This window comes from Erithacus rubecula (genome assembly GCF_903797595.1).
Source record: "Erithacus rubecula genome assembly, chromosome: 14".
Classification (NCBI taxonomy): domain Eukaryota; kingdom Metazoa; phylum Chordata; class Aves; order Passeriformes; family Muscicapidae; genus Erithacus; species Erithacus rubecula.
Window position 1 is genome coordinate 14,427,607 of NC_136666.1, and position 20,675 is coordinate 14,448,281.

At 39.0% G+C, this 20,675-nt stretch overlaps 2 protein-coding genes across 2 annotated transcripts in view; both read right to left on the minus strand.

Annotated features, from left to right (window-relative positions):
• DNAAF4 (dynein axonemal assembly factor 4) overlaps positions 1-20,675 on the minus strand; it is a 227,520-nt gene that overhangs the window by 61,800 nt on the left and 145,045 nt on the right. The gene's annotated exons all lie outside the window — the stretch shown is intronic.
• Positions 1-20,675, minus strand: part of PRTG (protogenin) — a gene marked incomplete at its 3' end in the record, with an annotated part of 71,746 nt that overhangs the window by 23,168 nt on the left and 27,903 nt on the right. The window contains exons 3-11 of the mRNA XM_079318049.1: positions 20,269-20,413; positions 19,183-19,316; positions 18,731-18,868; positions 17,495-17,653; positions 16,746-16,905; positions 15,890-16,137; positions 11,917-12,081; positions 10,614-10,919; positions 9,327-9,515 (exon numbers count right to left, since the gene is read on the minus strand). Coding sequence (XP_079174175.1) covers positions 9,327-9,515; positions 10,614-10,919; positions 11,917-12,081; positions 15,890-16,137; positions 16,746-16,905; positions 17,495-17,653; positions 18,731-18,868; positions 19,183-19,316; positions 20,269-20,413 — 1,644 coding nt within the window. The remainder of the gene's footprint in view (positions 1-9,326; positions 9,516-10,613; positions 10,920-11,916; positions 12,082-15,889; positions 16,138-16,745; positions 16,906-17,494; positions 17,654-18,730; positions 18,869-19,182; positions 19,317-20,268; positions 20,414-20,675) is intronic.

Consider the following 20,675-nt stretch of genomic DNA (forward strand, 5'->3'; position numbering starts at 1 on the left):
CCCATACAACTACAACTGGTAACATGACCCAAAAAAACAGTTAATGAAAAAAAGCTTCAGGATGAATTAAATTAACATTTGGATCACAACATCTGGATTGCTGTTTAACAACGGAAGAAAATAATAAATAAAAAAGGGGAAAAAATTAAGAAATGTAACTAGCCCTGTACAGCAAATGTTTTCTTCTGTCCACTCTGAAGTCTCTTTCATGTGCTAATGGTGGCATTTTTTTAAACTCTTCCCCTTTGACTTACTCAGACCTTTAAGGACCTCACACATCTAATGGTTCCTCACATTCACCAAGAACAATCAAGAGAGGTCTGGGGGTTGACATGCAGTATGATTAATGGACAATGTTGATTTAATTTCCTATAACAGGAGTTTTCTCTAAGCTTTCTCCAAGGAGCAGTTTCTTTGCAATCCAGGACTTAAGTATTTTACTAATGAAGCCCAGTAAATAGCAAATTAAATAATGCTGTCTCCCAGAGACAAATCCTCTCATTCCAGGAAAAAAAAAAAAAAAAGAAGGAAAAAACCACCTAACATATTTAAAGTTCTGTTTAAATCTAAAAAGGGTTGTAAAGCAGGAATGCACAGAGTAGTTCAGATTTCTGAGGTTCTTTCATTCAGTTTATTTTGTTGTTTTGTTTAAGAACCTTTATCACTTATCTGGTCATTCCTGCCATCATTATCTGCTTGCTCATTTTTAGATTTAAACAGGGTGTATGCATTTAACTTAATTTCCAGTTTCAAGAAATTAAGTCTTTATTTAGTGGTGACTTTGACTTTACAGCTACCAAAATGTATTCATCACATATTCATTGTAATACTTAAAAACATTTTGGAGGCCCATAATTTAAAGTTATTTACTACTTTCTTATTGTAAGGAGTGATCAATATGTCCTTTCACAAAGCAAATTTTAACCTTCAGCTCCAGCAAAGGAACAATGGGACACTATCTGCATGCATCCTAACTGTTACTCAATCAACATGACACAATCCCCCAGCTGAATTCCCACACAGGTTCAGCTCCAAATGGAGGAATTCCTACCCCAGGAGCACAGAGAGCATTTCCTGCAGGATTCTAAGCTTTCCCACCATCCAGAAGTTTACCTTTAAATACCCTGAAGAAAACACATTTCACTTCATTACAGGCTGGCAAGTTCTTTTGCCAGAGTGCAAAAAATCTCCTACTACTGCTTTGAAGTCTTTGAAGCACTCTTGATTCCAGTTCTTTGAGCTGTGACACAATTAATCCAATCCCCTGAGAAAAACATGCATCCAGCTCAGTTATGGGGACAGCTGATAGGGACACAAATGCCCCAAAAACAGGCAAAACCCCTATTTGCTGCTGGAGTGGCCCTATGGAACATAATCTCTCCTGCTGCCTTAGCAAAGCCCTTATATTTACATTATTATCTTTATAATAATCTTTACATTATTACCTTTAACATTGCTGCAAGGCATTGTCCCAAACAATGACACCTCCCTAATCCTGACAGCTCACAGCATCTCTTTAGAGCAGGGCTTAACTTGTCTTAGCACTCTACAATTTGATTTTTTTTAGGTACAGTACACTCAATTCTTTATTCTGCACTGAGGATTCACTCCCTTGCTGTGTCCTTCCCCTTCAAAAAGCCACTAGATTGGGAAGTTAAAAGTCAAGGTTTGTTTAAATGAGGATGTCATGATTATTTTCCCAGATAACTGAGTTCAAACTGACCAGAGCATGTTCCAAAAGGTTTTATAAAAATACACTAGACATAAAAATCCTTCCAAAACCCAATCTACCTAGTCATGAAAGATCTTAGCTAAGACAGCAAGAATGCATCTTTCTGACCCAAGATTAAGTTTTTATCATGCTGACAAATTAATAAATTTCCATGAATTTTAGAGCCATTCCATTGCTCTGCATTAATTCAAAGAAAGCCTAGGGATTCCTCTTCATAAGGGTCTGTCATATATAGCATTTTAATCAACACCAAAACAAGTTATGCCACTAATGCAGATGTTACAAATGTCAGTATTCCAGTGCCTACTGAAGTTAATTACAGGCTAAATTGGTAACCTAATGGTATAATTTTAAATTGGCAAATACTTTAAAAATGGATTAAAGTTTTCCACTAGAAATTAACTGTATAAAAGTAATGTTTATCTTCAAAAAACAAAAAATATGGGCAGAAGTAACTGCAATGTGATTAAAAAAAAAAAAAATCAAATTTCTATATAGAGGTAAATTTAAATTCTGACCAAAAACATAGAGAACAAAGCAATCTTGTTTTAAGAACAAAAATTAAAGTGAAAATATGCAATAATGATACAAATCTGCAATGCTGCAAAATGCAATGCAAAACAAATAATGGCAGAACTACACAGGAAGGAAGGCATCACAGTTTTTTTACAGATGTGTCACTTGAACTGCATAAAAGGTATGCAGCATTAGCAGCTGAGAGTTAACTGGCTGCTCCCCAGCAAATCTGCTCAGAACAAGCTGATGTTTATCTGGGATTCCCACTCACTCTGTGCAGGAGGGCTTCAACAAAGCTTTGCCCAATGTAAAGGATGCCAAAGCACCACTGAGTTCAACACTGGCCTCAGTTTTGCCCAGTAAGAATTCCATTTACAGCCCTGGTGAATCAGTTTTTCACCTCAGCAGAGCAGTGTGGAATTTTCCTTCCATAAGGAAGGCAAGAACCCAGTGGGTGAGTCTGGGATCAGTGTCTGGAATCACCTGGTGTCAGTGCATTTCCACTGATTTTCCCCCAGAACAGCCCAGCTGCACACAGACCAAGTACCCCAGCAGAAATACCCACAGGAGAGAGATTTCATCTCTTCTTCCCTGTCTCTGCCACTCAGTCTGCTCTTCCACAAGCACAGATGGAAAATCTGAGCCTAAAGGGAGCTCTGCTACAAACAGACCTAGAGAAATTACCAGCATGACATACACTGGAAACAAAATGTGATGCAGCAGTTTGTAAATCACAGCAAAACACAAAACCCAGTTTGATCTTACATTTACAGCCTGTAAAATGCAATATAGTTCCTTATATAAAAGAGGTAAAAGCTTATCAAAGCAGCATTTGCTTTTATATCTTCCAGGTAAAAAAGTTACAGGGTAATAAAGCCCCCTCCATTCTGTTGTGTAATCTATAATCTAACTTTCAAAACCTGAAAGAAAAGAAAAAAAAAACAGGAAAAAATGATATGCAGATATGCCAAGTCTGCATTTGGAAGACAGAGTTATTTAGAGTGGTGACAGGTCTGTCTGTCGTGTGTCTCTTGTTTATTGATGTGCCAGAGAAACACTATCCTGGCAGGACTAGGCAAGAGCTTGGCTTTGTTAACTACAAACATCCATAATCTGCCATGGTGGGAAAGAGAAAGGGGTCACAGCTGATTTTAAACATGCCCAGTTTATTTCTGGGGCTTCTGGTTTTATTCCTGTGCAATTTGACTGATTCCTCCTCCCTTCTCTGCAAATCCCTTATGCTTCAGCTGATAAGTGGTAGTAGCAAGGCTGTTACACACAATCAGGAGAATTGACAGATAAGAAGTTTAGTTTAAGGATGTAATCAGCACGAGTAAACACTAGACTGACCCAGCTGTAAACAGTGGAAATAAATGATAATATTTGTCCTGGTCACCTACTGAGCTATTACACACTTTCCACTATGTAACAATGTAAATATCATGACTACAGTATATACAGCAGGCAGTGCAATCATCTGGTTTTCCAAGCAAGAAAACTGAGCTTTTAGTTGAGCTTTTTAAAGAACTAAAGCAATTTCTGATTATTTTTTAACAGAGCTGTCTGTTGTCCAAATCAGCATTTCATTAACTGTGGATGTCTGATCTGATGTAAAATACCTGAAGCAGAAAAAGCATATCTATATGTTATACTAAGTTATATTTGCTTTAATGACATTTGAGAACAGGTAACAATTAAACAAAATTTTTTAAAAAGGGTATTTCTCAAGAAAGACCTGTGTTTCTTTTAAATCACTTCATGAAACTGTAGGAATGCTAGCTCCTTGAATTTGTATGGGAATTCCAAGCTAAATTGCCATAGTAACTTATAAACCAAAAGCAGTATCGAATCCTGTACACACAATTTTCAGTGTTGCAGAACTGTCAGATTACATTTTGACACCAACAAAACATGGGATAAATCTGAAATTATAGCCTCAGCTTTCAAAAATAACTACATTAACACATGAAATGCACTTACAGTATCAATACTTCAGCATTTGCAGTTCTTAAGAAAGACAGATCAACACTGTCAGAGATGCCATGAAGTTTTTAAAACTCACATTTTCCAGAACACTCACTTGCAACATGGTGCAAATGAAACTGTTGTGTGCTATCCAACCATCCTATCAACTGCTTTATGAAACTTTAAAGCACTTTAACAGAATAATTACAAGAGAAGCTTGGGTGATGTGCATCAGGCAGTTTAATTGGAGGAATTCTTTGCACTGACTCTTCTTACACACCCTTATTAAATTTCTATAGACTGTTGAATGACCTTGTCATCTTCACTGCCCTGGACCAAAGCTTAGCTACAGTCATGGTTGTAACACAATATAAACAGATCCCAGGGAAATTAAACAACTGAAAGCCAAGTCTCTGGGGGAATCCCAAGTGTAGTAGTTAGCTGGCAAATTCTTCAGCAGAAGCTCCCTTTCCAAAAGGGAGTGCCATGCAGGGTCACAAAACGTGCCTTTGTGTCATTCAGATTTTGACTTGTTTTATTCATTTTGCTTTATTTCTCCTCTCTGTAACTGGGAAGAGGAAGAACATAGAAGAGCTTTCAGATGGGAAAGTTTCCTGATTAAGACCAACCTTTTTGGAGTACATCACACACATGAGTCTGGCAGAATCTAATTATTTTTCCAAAAGTGCCAAATTGGGGTGGGGAAAAATGCCAATGGATGATGTAAAACCAGGGTAACAGAAGAAGTACCAGGGTTAGACAGTTCAGATGATCCCATCAGCACAGGAGAAGCTTTCCCAGAGAGAAAACTTGCAGTGTCTCCAAGTTTCTCGGGAATCATCAACCAATTTATTAGTTTAATGTTTATTTTATAGAACACTCCATACTCTCCATTTCATGGCCATCCAACACTTGGCACCAAAGCAAGCAGAGTCGTTCTTCCATCCCCTGAGGTGTCTGTGTGACAGATGCTACTCTGATATCAACATGCAGCAAAAAGAAAAGAGCACCTAGAGAAGTGTGCACATCTCTGCCAGTGCATTTGGGTGCATTTTCTGGGACCCTACACCTGCCTTGTCACCAAAGGGCAATTTCCTGAAACCCTCCTGTACCTGCCAGCACAGGGTGTGCAGCTCCCACACAGCAGCCAGGCAAGAATCAGCAGAGTGAATTCTTGCTTTCCTCCCTCCCTCCAAGTACAGAAGGCTTGGAGGCTAAAGGAACATGTTGCAACCTCCATCACCAGTGGCATTCATTTAATTAATTACCAGCATGATAAGAACTGAACAATGAAGTTCAGAGATTAAGATTTCCAGGCAGCTTGAAAAACAGTTCTCATGACTCAGCATCAGAATTGATCACACTTCCTTGAGTTTGCTAACCAAGAAGTTGAATTTGATTTTATCCTCCCAGAGAAGCTTCAGATGGGTTCTGAGTCACTGCAATCCTTGTACAGGCTCCACTTTCCTCCCAAAGACACAGCTGCAAATACAGGAGCTCTGACAGGCAAACACTCCACTTAGCCCAGCACTGACACCAACCTCTTGGAGGCACAGATGCACATGATTTAAATACTCTTTGAAAAAAATAATCTGAGCACACTTAGAGAGCTGAGTTTCTCTGGACACCATCTTTGTTTTAACTTTCAAGCTTTGCCAATCTCTCTCCTCTTGCACAGTGAGAAGGTTCCCAACAAACTCTTCCAGCAGCAAAACTCAATTCAATTTCTGAACACACATCCTGAGCCATTACCTGCACCAGCAGACTTATCAAGTCTCACAATGAAAGACTTTCTGTGAGGGAAAGATTTCTAGACCAGGAGGAAGCAAAGGAGGAATTAAAAATAGAGGCAAAAATGCATGGTATGCACCCAAGGGTCTGCTCCTGTGGCAAATTCAAGGAATGGAATTTTACACTGGACTAGGAAATGGCCTGCTATAGAAAAATAAATACAAAGACTTTTAACACAAACAAATGTCTATGTGAAACTGTGGGTATTTATTTTGAGAATAAATGATCAGATCATTTAATTCTATTTACATGATGACTATCATGCTAAATAATCCAGTTTAAAAACACACAGAAGTAACTGGGTAGACCTACACTGGAGAAAGAGTTGCCACTTCTCAGAAAACAAGGTAGGAACCAACAAGACTAAAAATATGCAGCATAATATTCATATTGCCACATTCCATGTTTAATCATTGTGATCTACTTCACACTAGCATTGATGATTCTGCTTTATCTATCATAATTATTTTTCCATCAAGAGTCCTGTAGACATTTGCAATCATTTACAGCAGTTATATCAAAGCTATCAACAACCAAGCAATCAACAGTGCTTGTGGTAACAATGCTAATGTTCTCTGATTACAGACAATCATGAACTCTCATTTTGTGATGCACTTTAATTACCAAGTAAGTGAAATATCTTCTTCAAATACACATATCTTGCACAAATAGCATTTGTACCAACATCTGCAGAAAGTTCCATGGACAGATGTCATGAGATGCTCAAAATGTCACTAGAAGTCTATCTGCAGTTTATTAACTATGCAAAAGAGCAGGGAATGGTAGGGCAGCCATAGGTCATGACAAAGACATCAGGAGGGAGTGTTTGAAGCCATAAAAATTCAACAGATAATGCATGAGAAACTTCTCCTTCTTTGCCACTGGGAAGCACCTAGGACTGTGAGCATATTCTTTCCAATTAGGAATAACCTTTCCTTTTGACCATATTGTCCAACATATATTATACCAAAAGTCTTAACACACACCTTTCCCCTTCAAGTTTCACACTTGCAGTATTCTAATTCCTGTAGCTCATAATGAAGACATTTATTTTAAAGATTCTGTCAATAAATCAGTAGTTTAGTGTCCTCAGGAGAGGCAAATGGATGACAGAACATCAGTCCTCAAAGCCTCTGTCCAGTTCATGAAAAATCAGTTTACAATAGTCACAAAACCCAGTGTGGTGGCTTGCCTTGTTTCACCTCAAATTACAATATGTGGGACTACTTAAATAACTAATATTTTTAATTTTTAATGCATAAATACATAAATGTACTGGTCCAAATTACTTAGATTATTCACAAGAAATAAAAAGATGAACAAATCACCTTGTTAATGTGTGGATGTGGCTACAGTCTTTGTGGGTTTATACACTGCATACAATTCTGCCTGTTACAATCCCCATGTGTGCAGCTGCCAGAGGCAGGAGATTGGCTGTGCACTGTTATCTAAGAAATAATTTGGCATGCACAAGTATTTCAAGCAGGCAGTTTGGCAAAGGGCAAGCACAGTACTCAGACAGGCACTATCACTACAAAAAGTCTCTGTGAACTTTCCAAGCTGCAGTGTAAGTAATCATCTTAGTAGGGGAAAATCATGACCTAATCAATTTTCCTGAGCTGAGTCTTTTGTAGCTGTAGTGATGAATGCCTTTTACTGTAAATGCTATGGAAAAAAAAAAAATACAAGAAAAAGAAGGCTGGGCAAAGAAACTTAGGAAACCTCATATTTGGTATATACATCAAATAACGCAATATATCCCATTAAAAAAACCAAAAATACTCTTCAGTGAAACCAGCCTACAGCAGCACAAATTATTGTAATGTGAAAAATATAAATTACAGCAAACAGAGTATATGTAATGCATCATGTTTTGGTCACCATATTTAGATACTCAGAATTATGATAAAGAATAAACACTCAACACATCACATGCATCATGACTGAATAGTTAAGCATATGAACTCTTCCTTCTTGCAATTCAATCAACTGTGACCACATGAAAGTTGTGATTTCCAAACTCACTTTTCTTTTATTTTCTCATCTGTCTACATGCTTACTGGAAAGAAAATCCAACAAAAACACACAGATAATTTACATTTTAATATAATTCTGTAAAATAGCATTTTCATCTGAGGAGTATTCGTGTACTGAGAAAATCCATATAATGTAGATCACATTGTTAATAATTTTGCATGTGTTTGAAATTACAGGTTTTTATTGCATAATAAGACAAAGATTTATGCATTTCTGTCCTAGGACACACAGACACCACATCCTTTCTGTGCTCTCAAAAGTGCTCTTTTGTCTCACAGCTCTGTTAAACAGTCAGCCACTGCCAGATGCTCTGGCTAGAAATGGTCACAGATGGTCAGTTGTCCAGTTAACAGACCAGAATACTCTTCTCAAATCTCCCCTAAAATTGTATCTCAACTGTATGCAGCAGATGAGAATATTTGAGCATGGCCAGGAAGGCATTTGACCTAGTAAGAACTGCAGGTCAACTTTGACAACAAGATTAATTCTCCACAATATCACCAAGTAAACTATCTCAACACATTTCAAACACCAAGTGTCAAGTCCTATATTACTTTTGCTGATTATGTGATGGATTGCATCTTTTGATGAAAGAAACTCTCAGTTCTGCATGTAAACAAAGATCTACCTGGGGATGATCCCAACACATCTGTACTAACACACACTGTAAGAGGTCAGGCCATCACTGGAAAGATTCCACTCAGCAAGGCTGTGCCCTAATCTTTGTGCTCAGTCCTGCAAATATTTACCAGTACTCCTTAAAAACATGAACAGGATTATAACATGCACAAGAGCTACTTGCTTCTATGTTGAACAAGCAGTGCTTGTCATGCAATATTCCTGTGACAAAGGCTACAAGTTAGACAGAAATAGGCTAAAAATAGCAGAGAAAAATCTTTGGTGTTTTGTATTAATCTTTCACTGTTCCTAGATCAGGCATAAACACCAAAAATATGAAAAACCTGCACATTAAAGTGAATATTAAAAAGACATGTCATTTACTAAGTTCTGTATCTCATAAGTAGTTTGGCGTCCTTCCAACGTATACAAGATTCATAAGAACTGTAAACCTTATAAAAGATTTATTTATAAATCTTCATCTAAGTGCTGTGCAACACATATTTCATGAGAGGATTATTCCCTCAGCAGCCTAACTCAAGACTGCAAAGCTTATTGCTGGGAAAATAGGCCAAACCTAACTCTGCTGCCTTACAAGCCAAGTGATTTAAACTCTCTAAGGTGTCACTGTCTTCCAAAAGAGTTGAGAACTATTTTGTACACTCACCCAAACCACTGACAGTGTATTCCAGGTCACTGGCATCCAACAGAATGGGTCCATTCTCCTGCTGCCCCTCCTCCTTGTAGTAGAGTTTGTACCCCTGGACAGCTGCAGTGTCCTCAGAGTCCTGCTGCCACTGCACTGCAATGGTTGTGCAGTTCATGGGCTCCAAACGCAGCTCGGGAGACTTTGGAGCTGTGGATAGGGAAAAAAAATATATATTTTTTATATATATATAATAGTCTTGTAGGCTAGAAACAGCTATTTTTCATGCAAAAATCTGGATGTCCATCAGTCCAAACTTCACTCCAGACTTTGATGCTAACTCATCTTTGTATTCAGGTAATTATTTCTTTCTTATGATGCCTGACTACCTATAACCTAAATCTAACAACTTGATTTAGAATACAACAGAGTAGGAACAGTTTTAATTCTGTATCTTAATAAATAAATAGATAAGTTTGTGAGATAGTGCTTTTTAAGCAAAAATGAAAACATTCCCAACATAATTACAAAGTCACTTCCTGTTTTAAAATAAGCCAAAGCGAATATTATTAACAATACCATCACATTTCATCAAGTGTTAATAATTCACTGTAGCAGTCAAAACTCAAATCCAAAGTAGCAGGATATGGACTACAGCTAAGGAATAAAGTTAAAAATTCAAATTTGTATAGTTTTCAAGCTATTTGTGCAGTTTAATGCTCTTCTGCCTGACATCACTAAATAATAATGAAATTCAAGGCTCAATTATAACAAATCAGACTTCACATGTAAAGTCAATTTGCATATTCACAAGAAACAAGCATTTTTTTAATACAGACACACATGCACTAACTCAGATCCTTTACTAACACATTACACTGCTAATGTGCAGTGTTCCAATGTGCAGAAACGTATTTTACACTGAAGAAAACGGTGCAGGAAACTTGCTACAAACTGTAACTTCTTCCTATTGTATCCATAAGAAGGAGCTAGTTCTAGCATGTGAGACAAGCACGAGGTTCAAAAGAGTGGATCCTTGCCTTTTCTTTATTGCATGGTGGTGGCAGGGCAAAAGAGAAAGAGCATCTCATGTCTTGGGTTTTTCTAGGAAAGGGTCAGGGAGGGGATTTCTGGCTGTCTGCCAATAGGAAGGGGACAGGTAAGACCTTCCTTATACCTCTGGTATCGGATTACAACAAACTCCAGCTCATGTTTGTGAGCTGCTCAGTTATTTTAGCACCTAGACTGATTTTTTTTCTGTTCTATACAATCTGAATTAAAAACTGGAAATCCCGGGGCCAGGGTCACCTTTGACGCTGGTGGCTTTGGGCGTGCGGTGCGAGGTCCAGAGCGACGCCTCTCCCCAGCCCACCCTGGTGGCAGCAGTGATCCGAACCAGGTAGGTGCTGTCGGGTCTGAGCCCCTGGAGCAGGTGCTCCCCCGCAGAGCCCGGCAGCTCCAGCACCTGCACCTTGGAGTCGGTGCTGAGGCGGAAGGACAGGCGGTACAGCACCACCCGGCCCCGCCGCAGCTTGGCGGGCAGCGGCAGCCACGACACCAGGATGTCTGTGGGGCTCCTGCTGGTCAGGCTGATCTCAGGAGCTCTCAAGGGGACTAAAAAGGCAAAGACAAACAGAAAATTATTGTCTGGTGCCTCAGCCAGCAATGAGATGCTGGTAATGTAAGATTAAACAATTCAACAAGTTGTGTAGGTTCTTCTTTAAGGTCAATTTGGTGCTTCTCACCTGCTGCATGCAGCACAGCTCGAGCAAACTTTTTTTCTATAAGCCCCTCAGCATTTTCTTCTCTTATTGCTGCCAGCAGTAATCAGAGGTAATCAGCATCTGACTGGTGCCTGCCAAGGTCAGATGCAGAAGCTCCAGCAGAGAGCCCAGACAACAACCTGCACAGTTGAACACTTGGTGCATATTCTCCTCCACTTACCATGTAATGAGGGTTCTGACAGAGAGACAGGCAGACAACTAGAAATGGCAATGTTCCATGCTGCCAAAGCTTAACCCTGTCAGAATTTATTAATCAAATCTAATGATCTACACTAAACAGTTTGTTGTTACCATGATGTTCAGATTAATTAAATCGTTGCACAGAAATAAATCAGCAGGGACTTTTACACAATTCTGATTCAACTAAAAAAGGCACATAGACACAAAAATCTCCAAAACAAAACAATAGGTTAAATTTCTTTTCCGTACAGCAAATTTGTATTTCAAATTCTCCTACAAAATTTGCAAAAGGTGTAGTAGGTTCATGGTTGGAGCCACATTGCAGATGCCCAAGAGAGCATCATAGAGACTGAATCCTAGGCTTCTGCCAAATTCTCATGATGAAGGGAGTTCTTAAAGATCTAGAAGTTATTGTCATGATTTAATGAAATGCCTTTCAACATAGAAAGAGGCTCTGGGCAATACACACTGTTGCTCTGTCAGAATGTTGTTTTATTCTCATTCCTTTCACGAGCTGCTGTCTTGTACTGTGCTATCCAGAAGTCTCACTGGTATCAGCAGAAATTTAAGACCCTCAAGAACTGTTACCACTGGATTGCACAGTTTGACTCAGTGCAGATAAAAACCTTCCCAAAATAATTTCTTACCATCTTCGAGGGTGTGCTGAGTGACATGATCTGACATCTGACTGGCACCCAAAGGCATGTAAGCTACAATATAGAAGGTGTAGTTGCTGGCTGGCTCCAAGTCATCAATAATGTAATGGGTTGTATCATTTCCAATGACCACTTGGTACTCTTCATTATTTAAACCTGGTATATAACAAGGGTTAGACAAACACAAATTCCCGAAAATTCTTGAACATCACAGTATCTTGGCTTTAAGATCTTAAAAAGTTAATTTCATGTTCTTCCCCAGACTACCTCTATTTTTTCAACCCTATTAAGCAGAAGCTCTTTTATGCACAGGAGTAACTGTGTCTTGCAGTATTATAGGTTGTGATGTTTCAGGATTTTCCTCAATAAAAGATGCTGAATGCAACTCTAAACCCTATTTAGCATTAGTCACAACAAACTGTGCCCAATGTACAGTAACACAACAGGCAAGCTCTAATAGCCTTATCATCCATACTCAGCTTCTAAATCTATTTGTTTAGAGTCAGGGGGTTTTTTCCAAAACCTATTTACAGAGCCTTTCTATAGCAGACTGAGGAATGTGAAGGCTCCACTCCATCAAAAACAAAACAAACAACCTCCTGCCCCTGAAAAGAAACAAACAAAAAGAATTTATTCAGCAAAAGGATCTCATTTTAGCCCTGCAACTTCTATTACATTTGATTGACACGTTTTTTATTTTGATTTGGAGACAGGCCAATAAGAATAGATCTCAATAATCTTCAGAAATGTTTGGCTCCTTCGCAAGTTGTTAAAAAAAAAAAAAAAAAAAAGAGTGGAAAAAAATAGTCAGCAATTCACACTAAAATATGCATAGCAATGCATGCAGCAGTCCTTGTCATTGTTGGGTTTTATTCCTATAGAGGAAGGCTCTAGAGTGGACCAAGTGTGGTGAAAGCTGCAGTGTTAATTCACACCAAGTGCATGTCAACTTAATCAAAACCCTGGAAGAGCCAGCTCCTCCTCTTCACCACTGAATTTATAAACAAAACCAAAGGCAAATTCCACCATTAAGTTTTCCCACATTTATGAATTAACTTGATAGCATTTTAATTAGACAAGATTACGAGCATCTCACAACAGACTAGTTAATGGCTTGTTAATTAGGAATTGCAAGGCACGATTTCTGACCTGCTAAACAAGATCCTTGAGCTCAAATTAAAAGGACTTGTTCTCTCATTGAATGGATTGCTAGGCCTCATGCAGAGGCCCTAATGAAACAGCCATAATAGAGAACAAGGCTTGCCTTCCACCACAATCACTGTTCCCTTTGTGCCTCCTCTAAATCACTAACAAGGAATTAACACACTCCAACATGCACGCTCATCAGACCCTTATTCTTCTTGCTACTATGACCCCAATTTGAATGTAAAATATTCTGCTAAAAGAAACAAAACACAAACATACAAAACCCACACCTGTTAGTTTTTTTCAACTGGCTTGATTAAAACACTAACTTTTTTTTAAATATAGGGAAGAGAACATGAACTTGTTTTTGCAGTGAAACATGGGAATATGTGAGTTGTGAAATGTAACAATAAGTGATGATATCTCCTGTGCTCAAAGCACCCACCACATTGTGATATCTAAAAAAAAACTCTTTGAAATTGCATACAAGTCATGCATTATCCAGTTTTGTTTTCTGTTTAAAGTTTATGGGACCACAAACATCAGTACAACTTAGCAGACTTGGCAAGCACTGTTTACATTTGGCAATACAATGTTCTTTACTCACTTGCAAAGGAAATTCTAACTAAAACAAGAGAGCAATATGTCCATAACTTTTTTGGTCTTACACTTGTGTTCATAAGAAGTTTCAAGCAGAGATAAGAGCTAGTCAAGTCAGATGGATCTGAGATAATTTTTAACCTTCATTAGGGACAGAAACAGTGTGAGGATGGAATGAGTAAAGACAAGCTGAAAGGAATAATGAATGCAATACATTCATTCATAATAGTTACATTAATTTATAGTTATCTAGAATTCTTAGAGAGTAAATAGGATGCTCACAATATCAACAGAGTATGTTAGAACATCTATGACCTGGTATGGTGTGAATCTCATCAAAAGATTTTCCTTAATATTTAATTTTAACTTCTTTAAATATAGTTGTTTCTAAATTTACATTAGAGAGATGCTCAATGTGATAATTTCACAAAGGCATTTCTAGACTTTCAATAATGCCTCTGATATGAGAGCAAGATCCTCAGAAAGATTTACAGGCCATCACCATCACTTAGAAAGCTATAATTTTTACAGAAGTGCAGTCCACTAGCCCTTGATGCTCAACATTTTTCTATAAAATAAGACAAAAGTGAGGTTTAAGTTCTGATACTATACAATCATGTTACAAAATTAAAAATGCATGCAGACCACTTACATTTTGTATCCCATTTTGTAATTACTCCTCTCTATACAGCCCTCTCCACTCTCCTTGTGTGGATTTTTTCACTAATGTTATTTAACATTACATTGAATAAAATAAATACCACAAGACAGTCAGGAAAGATGAAAAAAATGGGTATTTGAGAAGCTATATTCATATAAATCAGAGGTTTCTGTTTGGCTGCTTGCTTTTGTTTGAAGTTTGTTTTATTTTTTAAACCAAGACAAGCTGTAATCTCATTTCACAAAATATAACCTTTGGATAAGCAAGCAAATAAGGCAAGGACTGCAAAATGATTTTGCAAAAAACATATCCCAGAAGATACCTCCTTTCACTTTTACTTTGCAAGTTTATTTCCTGCACAAACACAAACTTCCCCGAGGAGAGTTTCCCAGTTTTCTTTGAAGTTATCTGGTCTCTGCTCTCTACAATTATCCAGATAACTTATCCAGTGTGACTTTATTCACATTAGCTGTAAGAGGGGATTGTGAGCACAATACCTCAGTGACTGAAAGAGTAGGGGGTAATTTCCCACACCTCTTGTTCTCATTATCTTTTAAAACTCTTTCCTTACTTCCTTCCTTCTGACAAAATTCTCCTGTGTCCTGAAATATCCCACTTGCAAAAGCAAATGTGGCTATTCCTGCATCAGTATTAGAGTAATTAAGCTGTCCTTCCTGTCCTCTGCTTAGCAGATGGCAGGCTGGTATTCCACACAGAGCTGAGCATCTGCAGTCCTGTTCCTCAATAGACCCCTTACTGAATAGAAATGGAAACAGAAATCACTCTGAGAAAACAGGGCTGCAATGCAGCTTACTTGAAGCTATGCACCTAACTATTTTTAAGTCATTAAGCCATTGCCTCCTGATTTTGAAAAATGGCTGTTTCTTACCACCTTAAATCACTTCAATTCAAAGTATTTACACAATATTAAGGGATTTCAAAATATCTAGTTACTCATTTTTATTCCAACTGTCCAGTCCATTTTATACAGGAACTTGTATATCACTTCAGAGACAGGGATAAGCCACTCATGGCCATTCAGTATTTTAATAGACTTTTCTCATAACAGGAGACCAAAGGATGAAAGAAGAGCAGGTTTTACCATTTGGCCAATATTCATTTTAAGAGGAGGTAGTGAAGACAAAGTATCAACTACTCTACTCCAAAATATATGAAAGCCAGTGAAGTCACAAGAATTTGGGGACCTTGTCAAAAGAGCAGTGTGTAGTGAGAAGTTGAATTCTGGGACTCTGCTTTGTGCTCTGCTCTTCCCTGCCATGCACACATGGAGAAGAGAATAGGCAGAGGGAAATCCAGAGAGCACTATGGAGTCCCAGGTTCCAAAATCCTTTCCTAACTTCAGAATCTGCTCACTGGAGCCATCAGGCACAGGTAAGCTGGAAGAACACTCAGTCCTGATTGCAGTATGCACTTATATGCTGGAATGCTCTGATGCAGCCCTGAATATGAACCATTCAAATCCATCAGTCTTCACAAGGACATTCAAATTCTTGTCACATCCCAATCATCAGATGGCATTCAAACCAAACTGCTTACCTTCTGCTTTCATGTAGTGCACAGAGTAGGCAATCACTTTGTCAGAGTTGTAGAGGGGCCTCTCCCAGGCCAGCAGGATTGCTGAGCTGGACATGGTCTCGGCGTGCACGTTGTAGGGTGCACTGGGTCTGTCCTCTGACATGACCACAGTGAGCCTGGCCCTGGAGAGGATGGAGCCCTGGCTGTTCTCAGCCATGCACTGATAGATGGCATCGTCCTCAGGAATGATCTGGTTGATCACCAATTTACTGGACCCAAAAGGAAGGGAAAGGTGGAAAAAGAAGTTCACGTCTTGGATAAATTTAGCTCTACATAATAAAACAACAGCTATCTTTGCCTCTGCTTCCTAAGTTTAGTATGACTGACTTACATGGCACAAATTCTTCTATTACAAATGCATGCCCAGCAGTGAAATTTAGCACTTTGAAGTGCTCTGCAAAACCTGCCATGTTTCTGTTTGTGCCTGCAAAGCCAGGCACAGTGAAAGCAAAACTGCTCCTCTATTCCCTCCCTGCCAAAAGCAGACCCTTGAGCTTGCAATTTCTTAACCAACTCTTTATAATAAAGTGTCCACTCAACAGAAGTAGTAGCAAGATTCTGCTACTCTGTAAATCTAAAGTAACTCTGTGGTGAAACTCTTCAGTTCAGTCCTGCCCACCCTCCCTGTTAGGTAAGGCACTTAGCACATAAGCTTTACTAATTTTAGGTACTGATTAATGTGCATCCATCACTAGGTTTAATGTCCCATTTCAGGTTGACTTGAGTTCTATCTTGTATGTCTATAGCTATCATCTGTAATATCATCTTTTGGTAGCACATCACTAGCATAGCTCTCCTGCAGCAATTGCAACCTTACCTGTTGTACATTTTTATTCTACCATTGGAGTGTATTCTCCTTCCATTTTTTAACCATGAAATTTTGGGGGCAGGATTTCCTTCTGCTTGACAAGCAAAACGAGCAGTACCAGCTCTAGGCCTTGTTAAACTTTCTGGCCATTCCACAAATGAAGGTGGAGCTACAGATAAGTTACAAGAGGAAAAAATTGTTTAAAAATCAAGCCCCGACAAATGCAAGGACAGTTGTAACAATAATTAGTTTTCCAAATAAAAACCTCTGTCCTCAAGCAACTCAAACACACATGCACACAAAGCAGAAAGTACATTTCTTGCAAATATAGCAATTTTTTTAAAGATACACTATCTGCACAGACAGTGTTTTTGCTCATGCATTTATGAATACAAACACCAGATTATGACATACCATTCCCTCATAAACACAGAAACAGAACATAAACACATAAACAGAAATATGTTACATATTTCTACTTGGTTACAGGGTCCTTTTCTGTGTTGAAAGCCTGCCTTCCCAGAGCAAACACTGCACCTGGGTATCTCCAAGTGCCAGCTCACAACTCAAACCCTGAGTATCTGTCACGTCTCATCTAAGCCAACAGGCAGAAGAAGGCAGCCACAGTTCTGCGATCTGCTCAATCTCTGCATCTCCCCACAGCCCTCGGCACAGATGCTGGAGCTGGAACACCAGCCCAGCCACAGCAGGACAGCCCCAGGTGTTGGCAGCCCTGGATGGGGCAGGGAAGGGCTCACCCAGCACAGCCAGAGTTGCCATTGCCACGGTGAAGTTGCGCGTGCCGGGGGTGGTGGCGCGGCACACGTAGACCCCGGCGTGCTGCACCCGCACGTCCGAGATCATCAGGTTCCCATTGCCCAGCACTCGGGTGTTGAACACATCAATGGACTTGTGGTCTGTTTGGGAGAGCAGCAGAAGTGGGTTTCAAGGCTGTTCACCTAAATAATTAGCTAAATTTGGCTGTCTGTGCAGTAATGGCTTAGATTAGTGCATAAAAATCAGGAAATACAAAGAAAATCACAGTTGAGCTTTCAGAGGTTTCCATTTTGCATTTACTTTGCTCTTCACTAAGTACGTGATCAGATGGTTGGGTCTCACCACTCCTTAAGTGGTTTATATCTGGAATTCACCACCTCAGCTAGAAGTTAACCACTCATCTGCCTAGCACTAGCACCTATCACTGCCAACATCCACATCATCTTTACAGTGATCAACCACCTCCTGAATTACACTGCAAATAAAACTTTTATATTTGATTACCATGTATTTTCTCCTATTTTCACAGCAAATGCTTTATGACTATTATGTGAACTTTTTTCCTACTTGTTTGTCTATAAGTCACTGAATCAACCAGGAAAGATACATTTATTTCTTACACTTTCAGAAATAGAAGCGGAGGAAAAATTTTCATAGTTTGCTTCTACATATACATTTAGGTACACGTTGGAATGAAAACAGAAAGCAGTTTTCATGAAAGAAATGTGATGCACTGCTCAATGTTATTATTCTTACTGCAGTCCTCCTTCTCCCCTTCCAGGCTGTCTGGATTTTCCTGGGTTTGTCTTTATATATTCATAGTCCAAATTGCCCATTAGCATGGTGCAAATCACATTCTCACAGGGCTTCTAAGAGGAGTGGAAGGAACTCTAACAGGTCTGTTCCATGGATGCACCATCCCAACCTGCCCCACCACCAAGTGTACTCCAGTCAGGGATCCCTGTGGGTCACCACCTGCCTGTCCCTGTCCCTGTGCAGTGCTGGGTTGGCAGCAGAAGGGAGAAGTCCAAAGCTCCAGAAAACCTCAGGGATTCCTGACAGCAGCACTGAAGCATGGAACAGAAAGTGTTTCACTCATCCTACCTTCACCTACTACACAAAGCCTCAGAACAGAAACCTAATTGCTCAAATCCTTTCTTTCCAGTCTTACTTCCTCTCCACAGGCTGAAGGTTCATGTTGTAATTTTAAGACCTACCTAACCGGCTCCATGAGATGATTGGCTTTGGGTTCCCTGTGGCTACACACTCCAGGATGACAGTTTGATGAAGAGATGCTGTAATGTTTTGAGGACCAGCTATTATAGATGGCTTGTGAAAAGGCTTCAAGTCTGAGGCTTTGTAGAAATTAAAGAAAAAAAAAAAAAAAGAAAAGAAACATATAAAAGGCAAGCACAGTTGAACAAAAACTCAATTAAATATGAAATAAAAATTTTTTGGGGGGGAATGCTGAAATTTACATTTACACCAAAACCTCATTTCAGTAACTGGGGAAACCTACATTGAACAAGATTTTAGCACAAGATAAAAGCAAGCAAAATTATTTGGACAAATGGTTCACCTACAGCTTTTCAAGGCTTTAAAGTTTTTTGCTATATTGTAAGAAAGAATACAGTGCCACTGAAAAAAAAAAATCTCACATGGTAAATACCTGGAATAACACTCAGCACTGCCTCGGTGCTTTTACGCCTGTTGGCTGCAGTTGTGGCAACACATCTGTAACTCCCAGCATCCTTCTGCTCAACACCATAGATCTGAAGCACTCCTGTAGGCAGAGCAGTTATCCTGCACAGAAACCAAAAATAAGAAATGCAGATAAACATTCAGCCAGAGAACACCTTGGTGGAATTTACTCCTTGATTTACAAACAGCCATTGCTACCCTGACCTGGGAGCAGCAGGCTGGAGACTCAGAAACATTCCCAATACATGACTCACCTTCCTGCCTTTCTGAACTACAGGCAAAATTCCCCCCAGCACCACCATGAGAGCAGAGGAATTTACTTTCAACAAGCAGATCTTTCTCACCCTCAGAATGAACCATCCCAGCCTGATCAGGTTGGCTGATTTTTTACAGCAGTTTCTGATATTTGGGCATAACTGGTGTACAGTTCCCAGAAACCCACCTATGGTTACCATTTTTAGTTTCTCTTTTTTCCTTATTTTGCATGTGGGGTATCTTACATACTTCCAAATGGAGTTACAGGCCAAAAAACACAGGAGTCAGTTCAATGAAAACAAACTCATGGTCATGGAAAAGAATCTAGCAGAGACTGTATCATTCAACACAATCAGTTCATCTTCTTCATTAGAAGACCCCTTGCATAGAATTTCCCTGGTGTCAAGTATTCTAACTTGATTTTCTGTATATATAATTCTTTATTGTCCCTCTAAAGAAAAACAAGTTCAGCATCAAGTTTTCAGTGAAAGCAATCCCACTAGTTCAAACCACTCCCAGAGCCAAAATTCACCCATTCCATTCCCCACTGCAATGCCTGTCCCTGAGGATGACTTGTATACAATATTCACCAATAAGAATTCAAAGATCAGTGATTTCTGTGCAGACAATAGTGGGTGACTCTAGTCTGCATTCATAACACCTATTTAATATTTATTAGCAACATACCAGGTATTTCAATAGTTGACATGGAACCTTTTTAATGTAATTGCATTCTTGTAGTAGGATCAAAATGATGGCAAAAAATAAAATACCTTCTCTGATGTGTAACCCTACATACCTGTCCATGACCAGGGGTAAAGTTGTTCTGTTCACCTCCCATGTCACAGTGGCAGGAGGGTTTGCTGCTATTTTACAGGCAAATCGAGCTACTCCACCTTCTTGGACTTCAGCTGAAAGTGGCTGGACTTCAAATGCAGAAATAGCTATAAAAACAAAAGAACATCAATTTTGGGGGACTAAAGTGAAAAAAAATTCCTGGTTAAATCAAACTAAAGTTCATAGATCAACTTGTAAAAATACCCAAAAATACTTGATATAGTCCTTTTATTTCCATGTCAACTTAGCTCAATAGCATGCTTTCACTGGTTGAAGGTTTACTTAGAATAACTTTGTTTTAACCTAATTCAGTAAAACAATGTTCCAATGAAAATAAATATGACATGCTCAAATAGAATTAAGCATAAG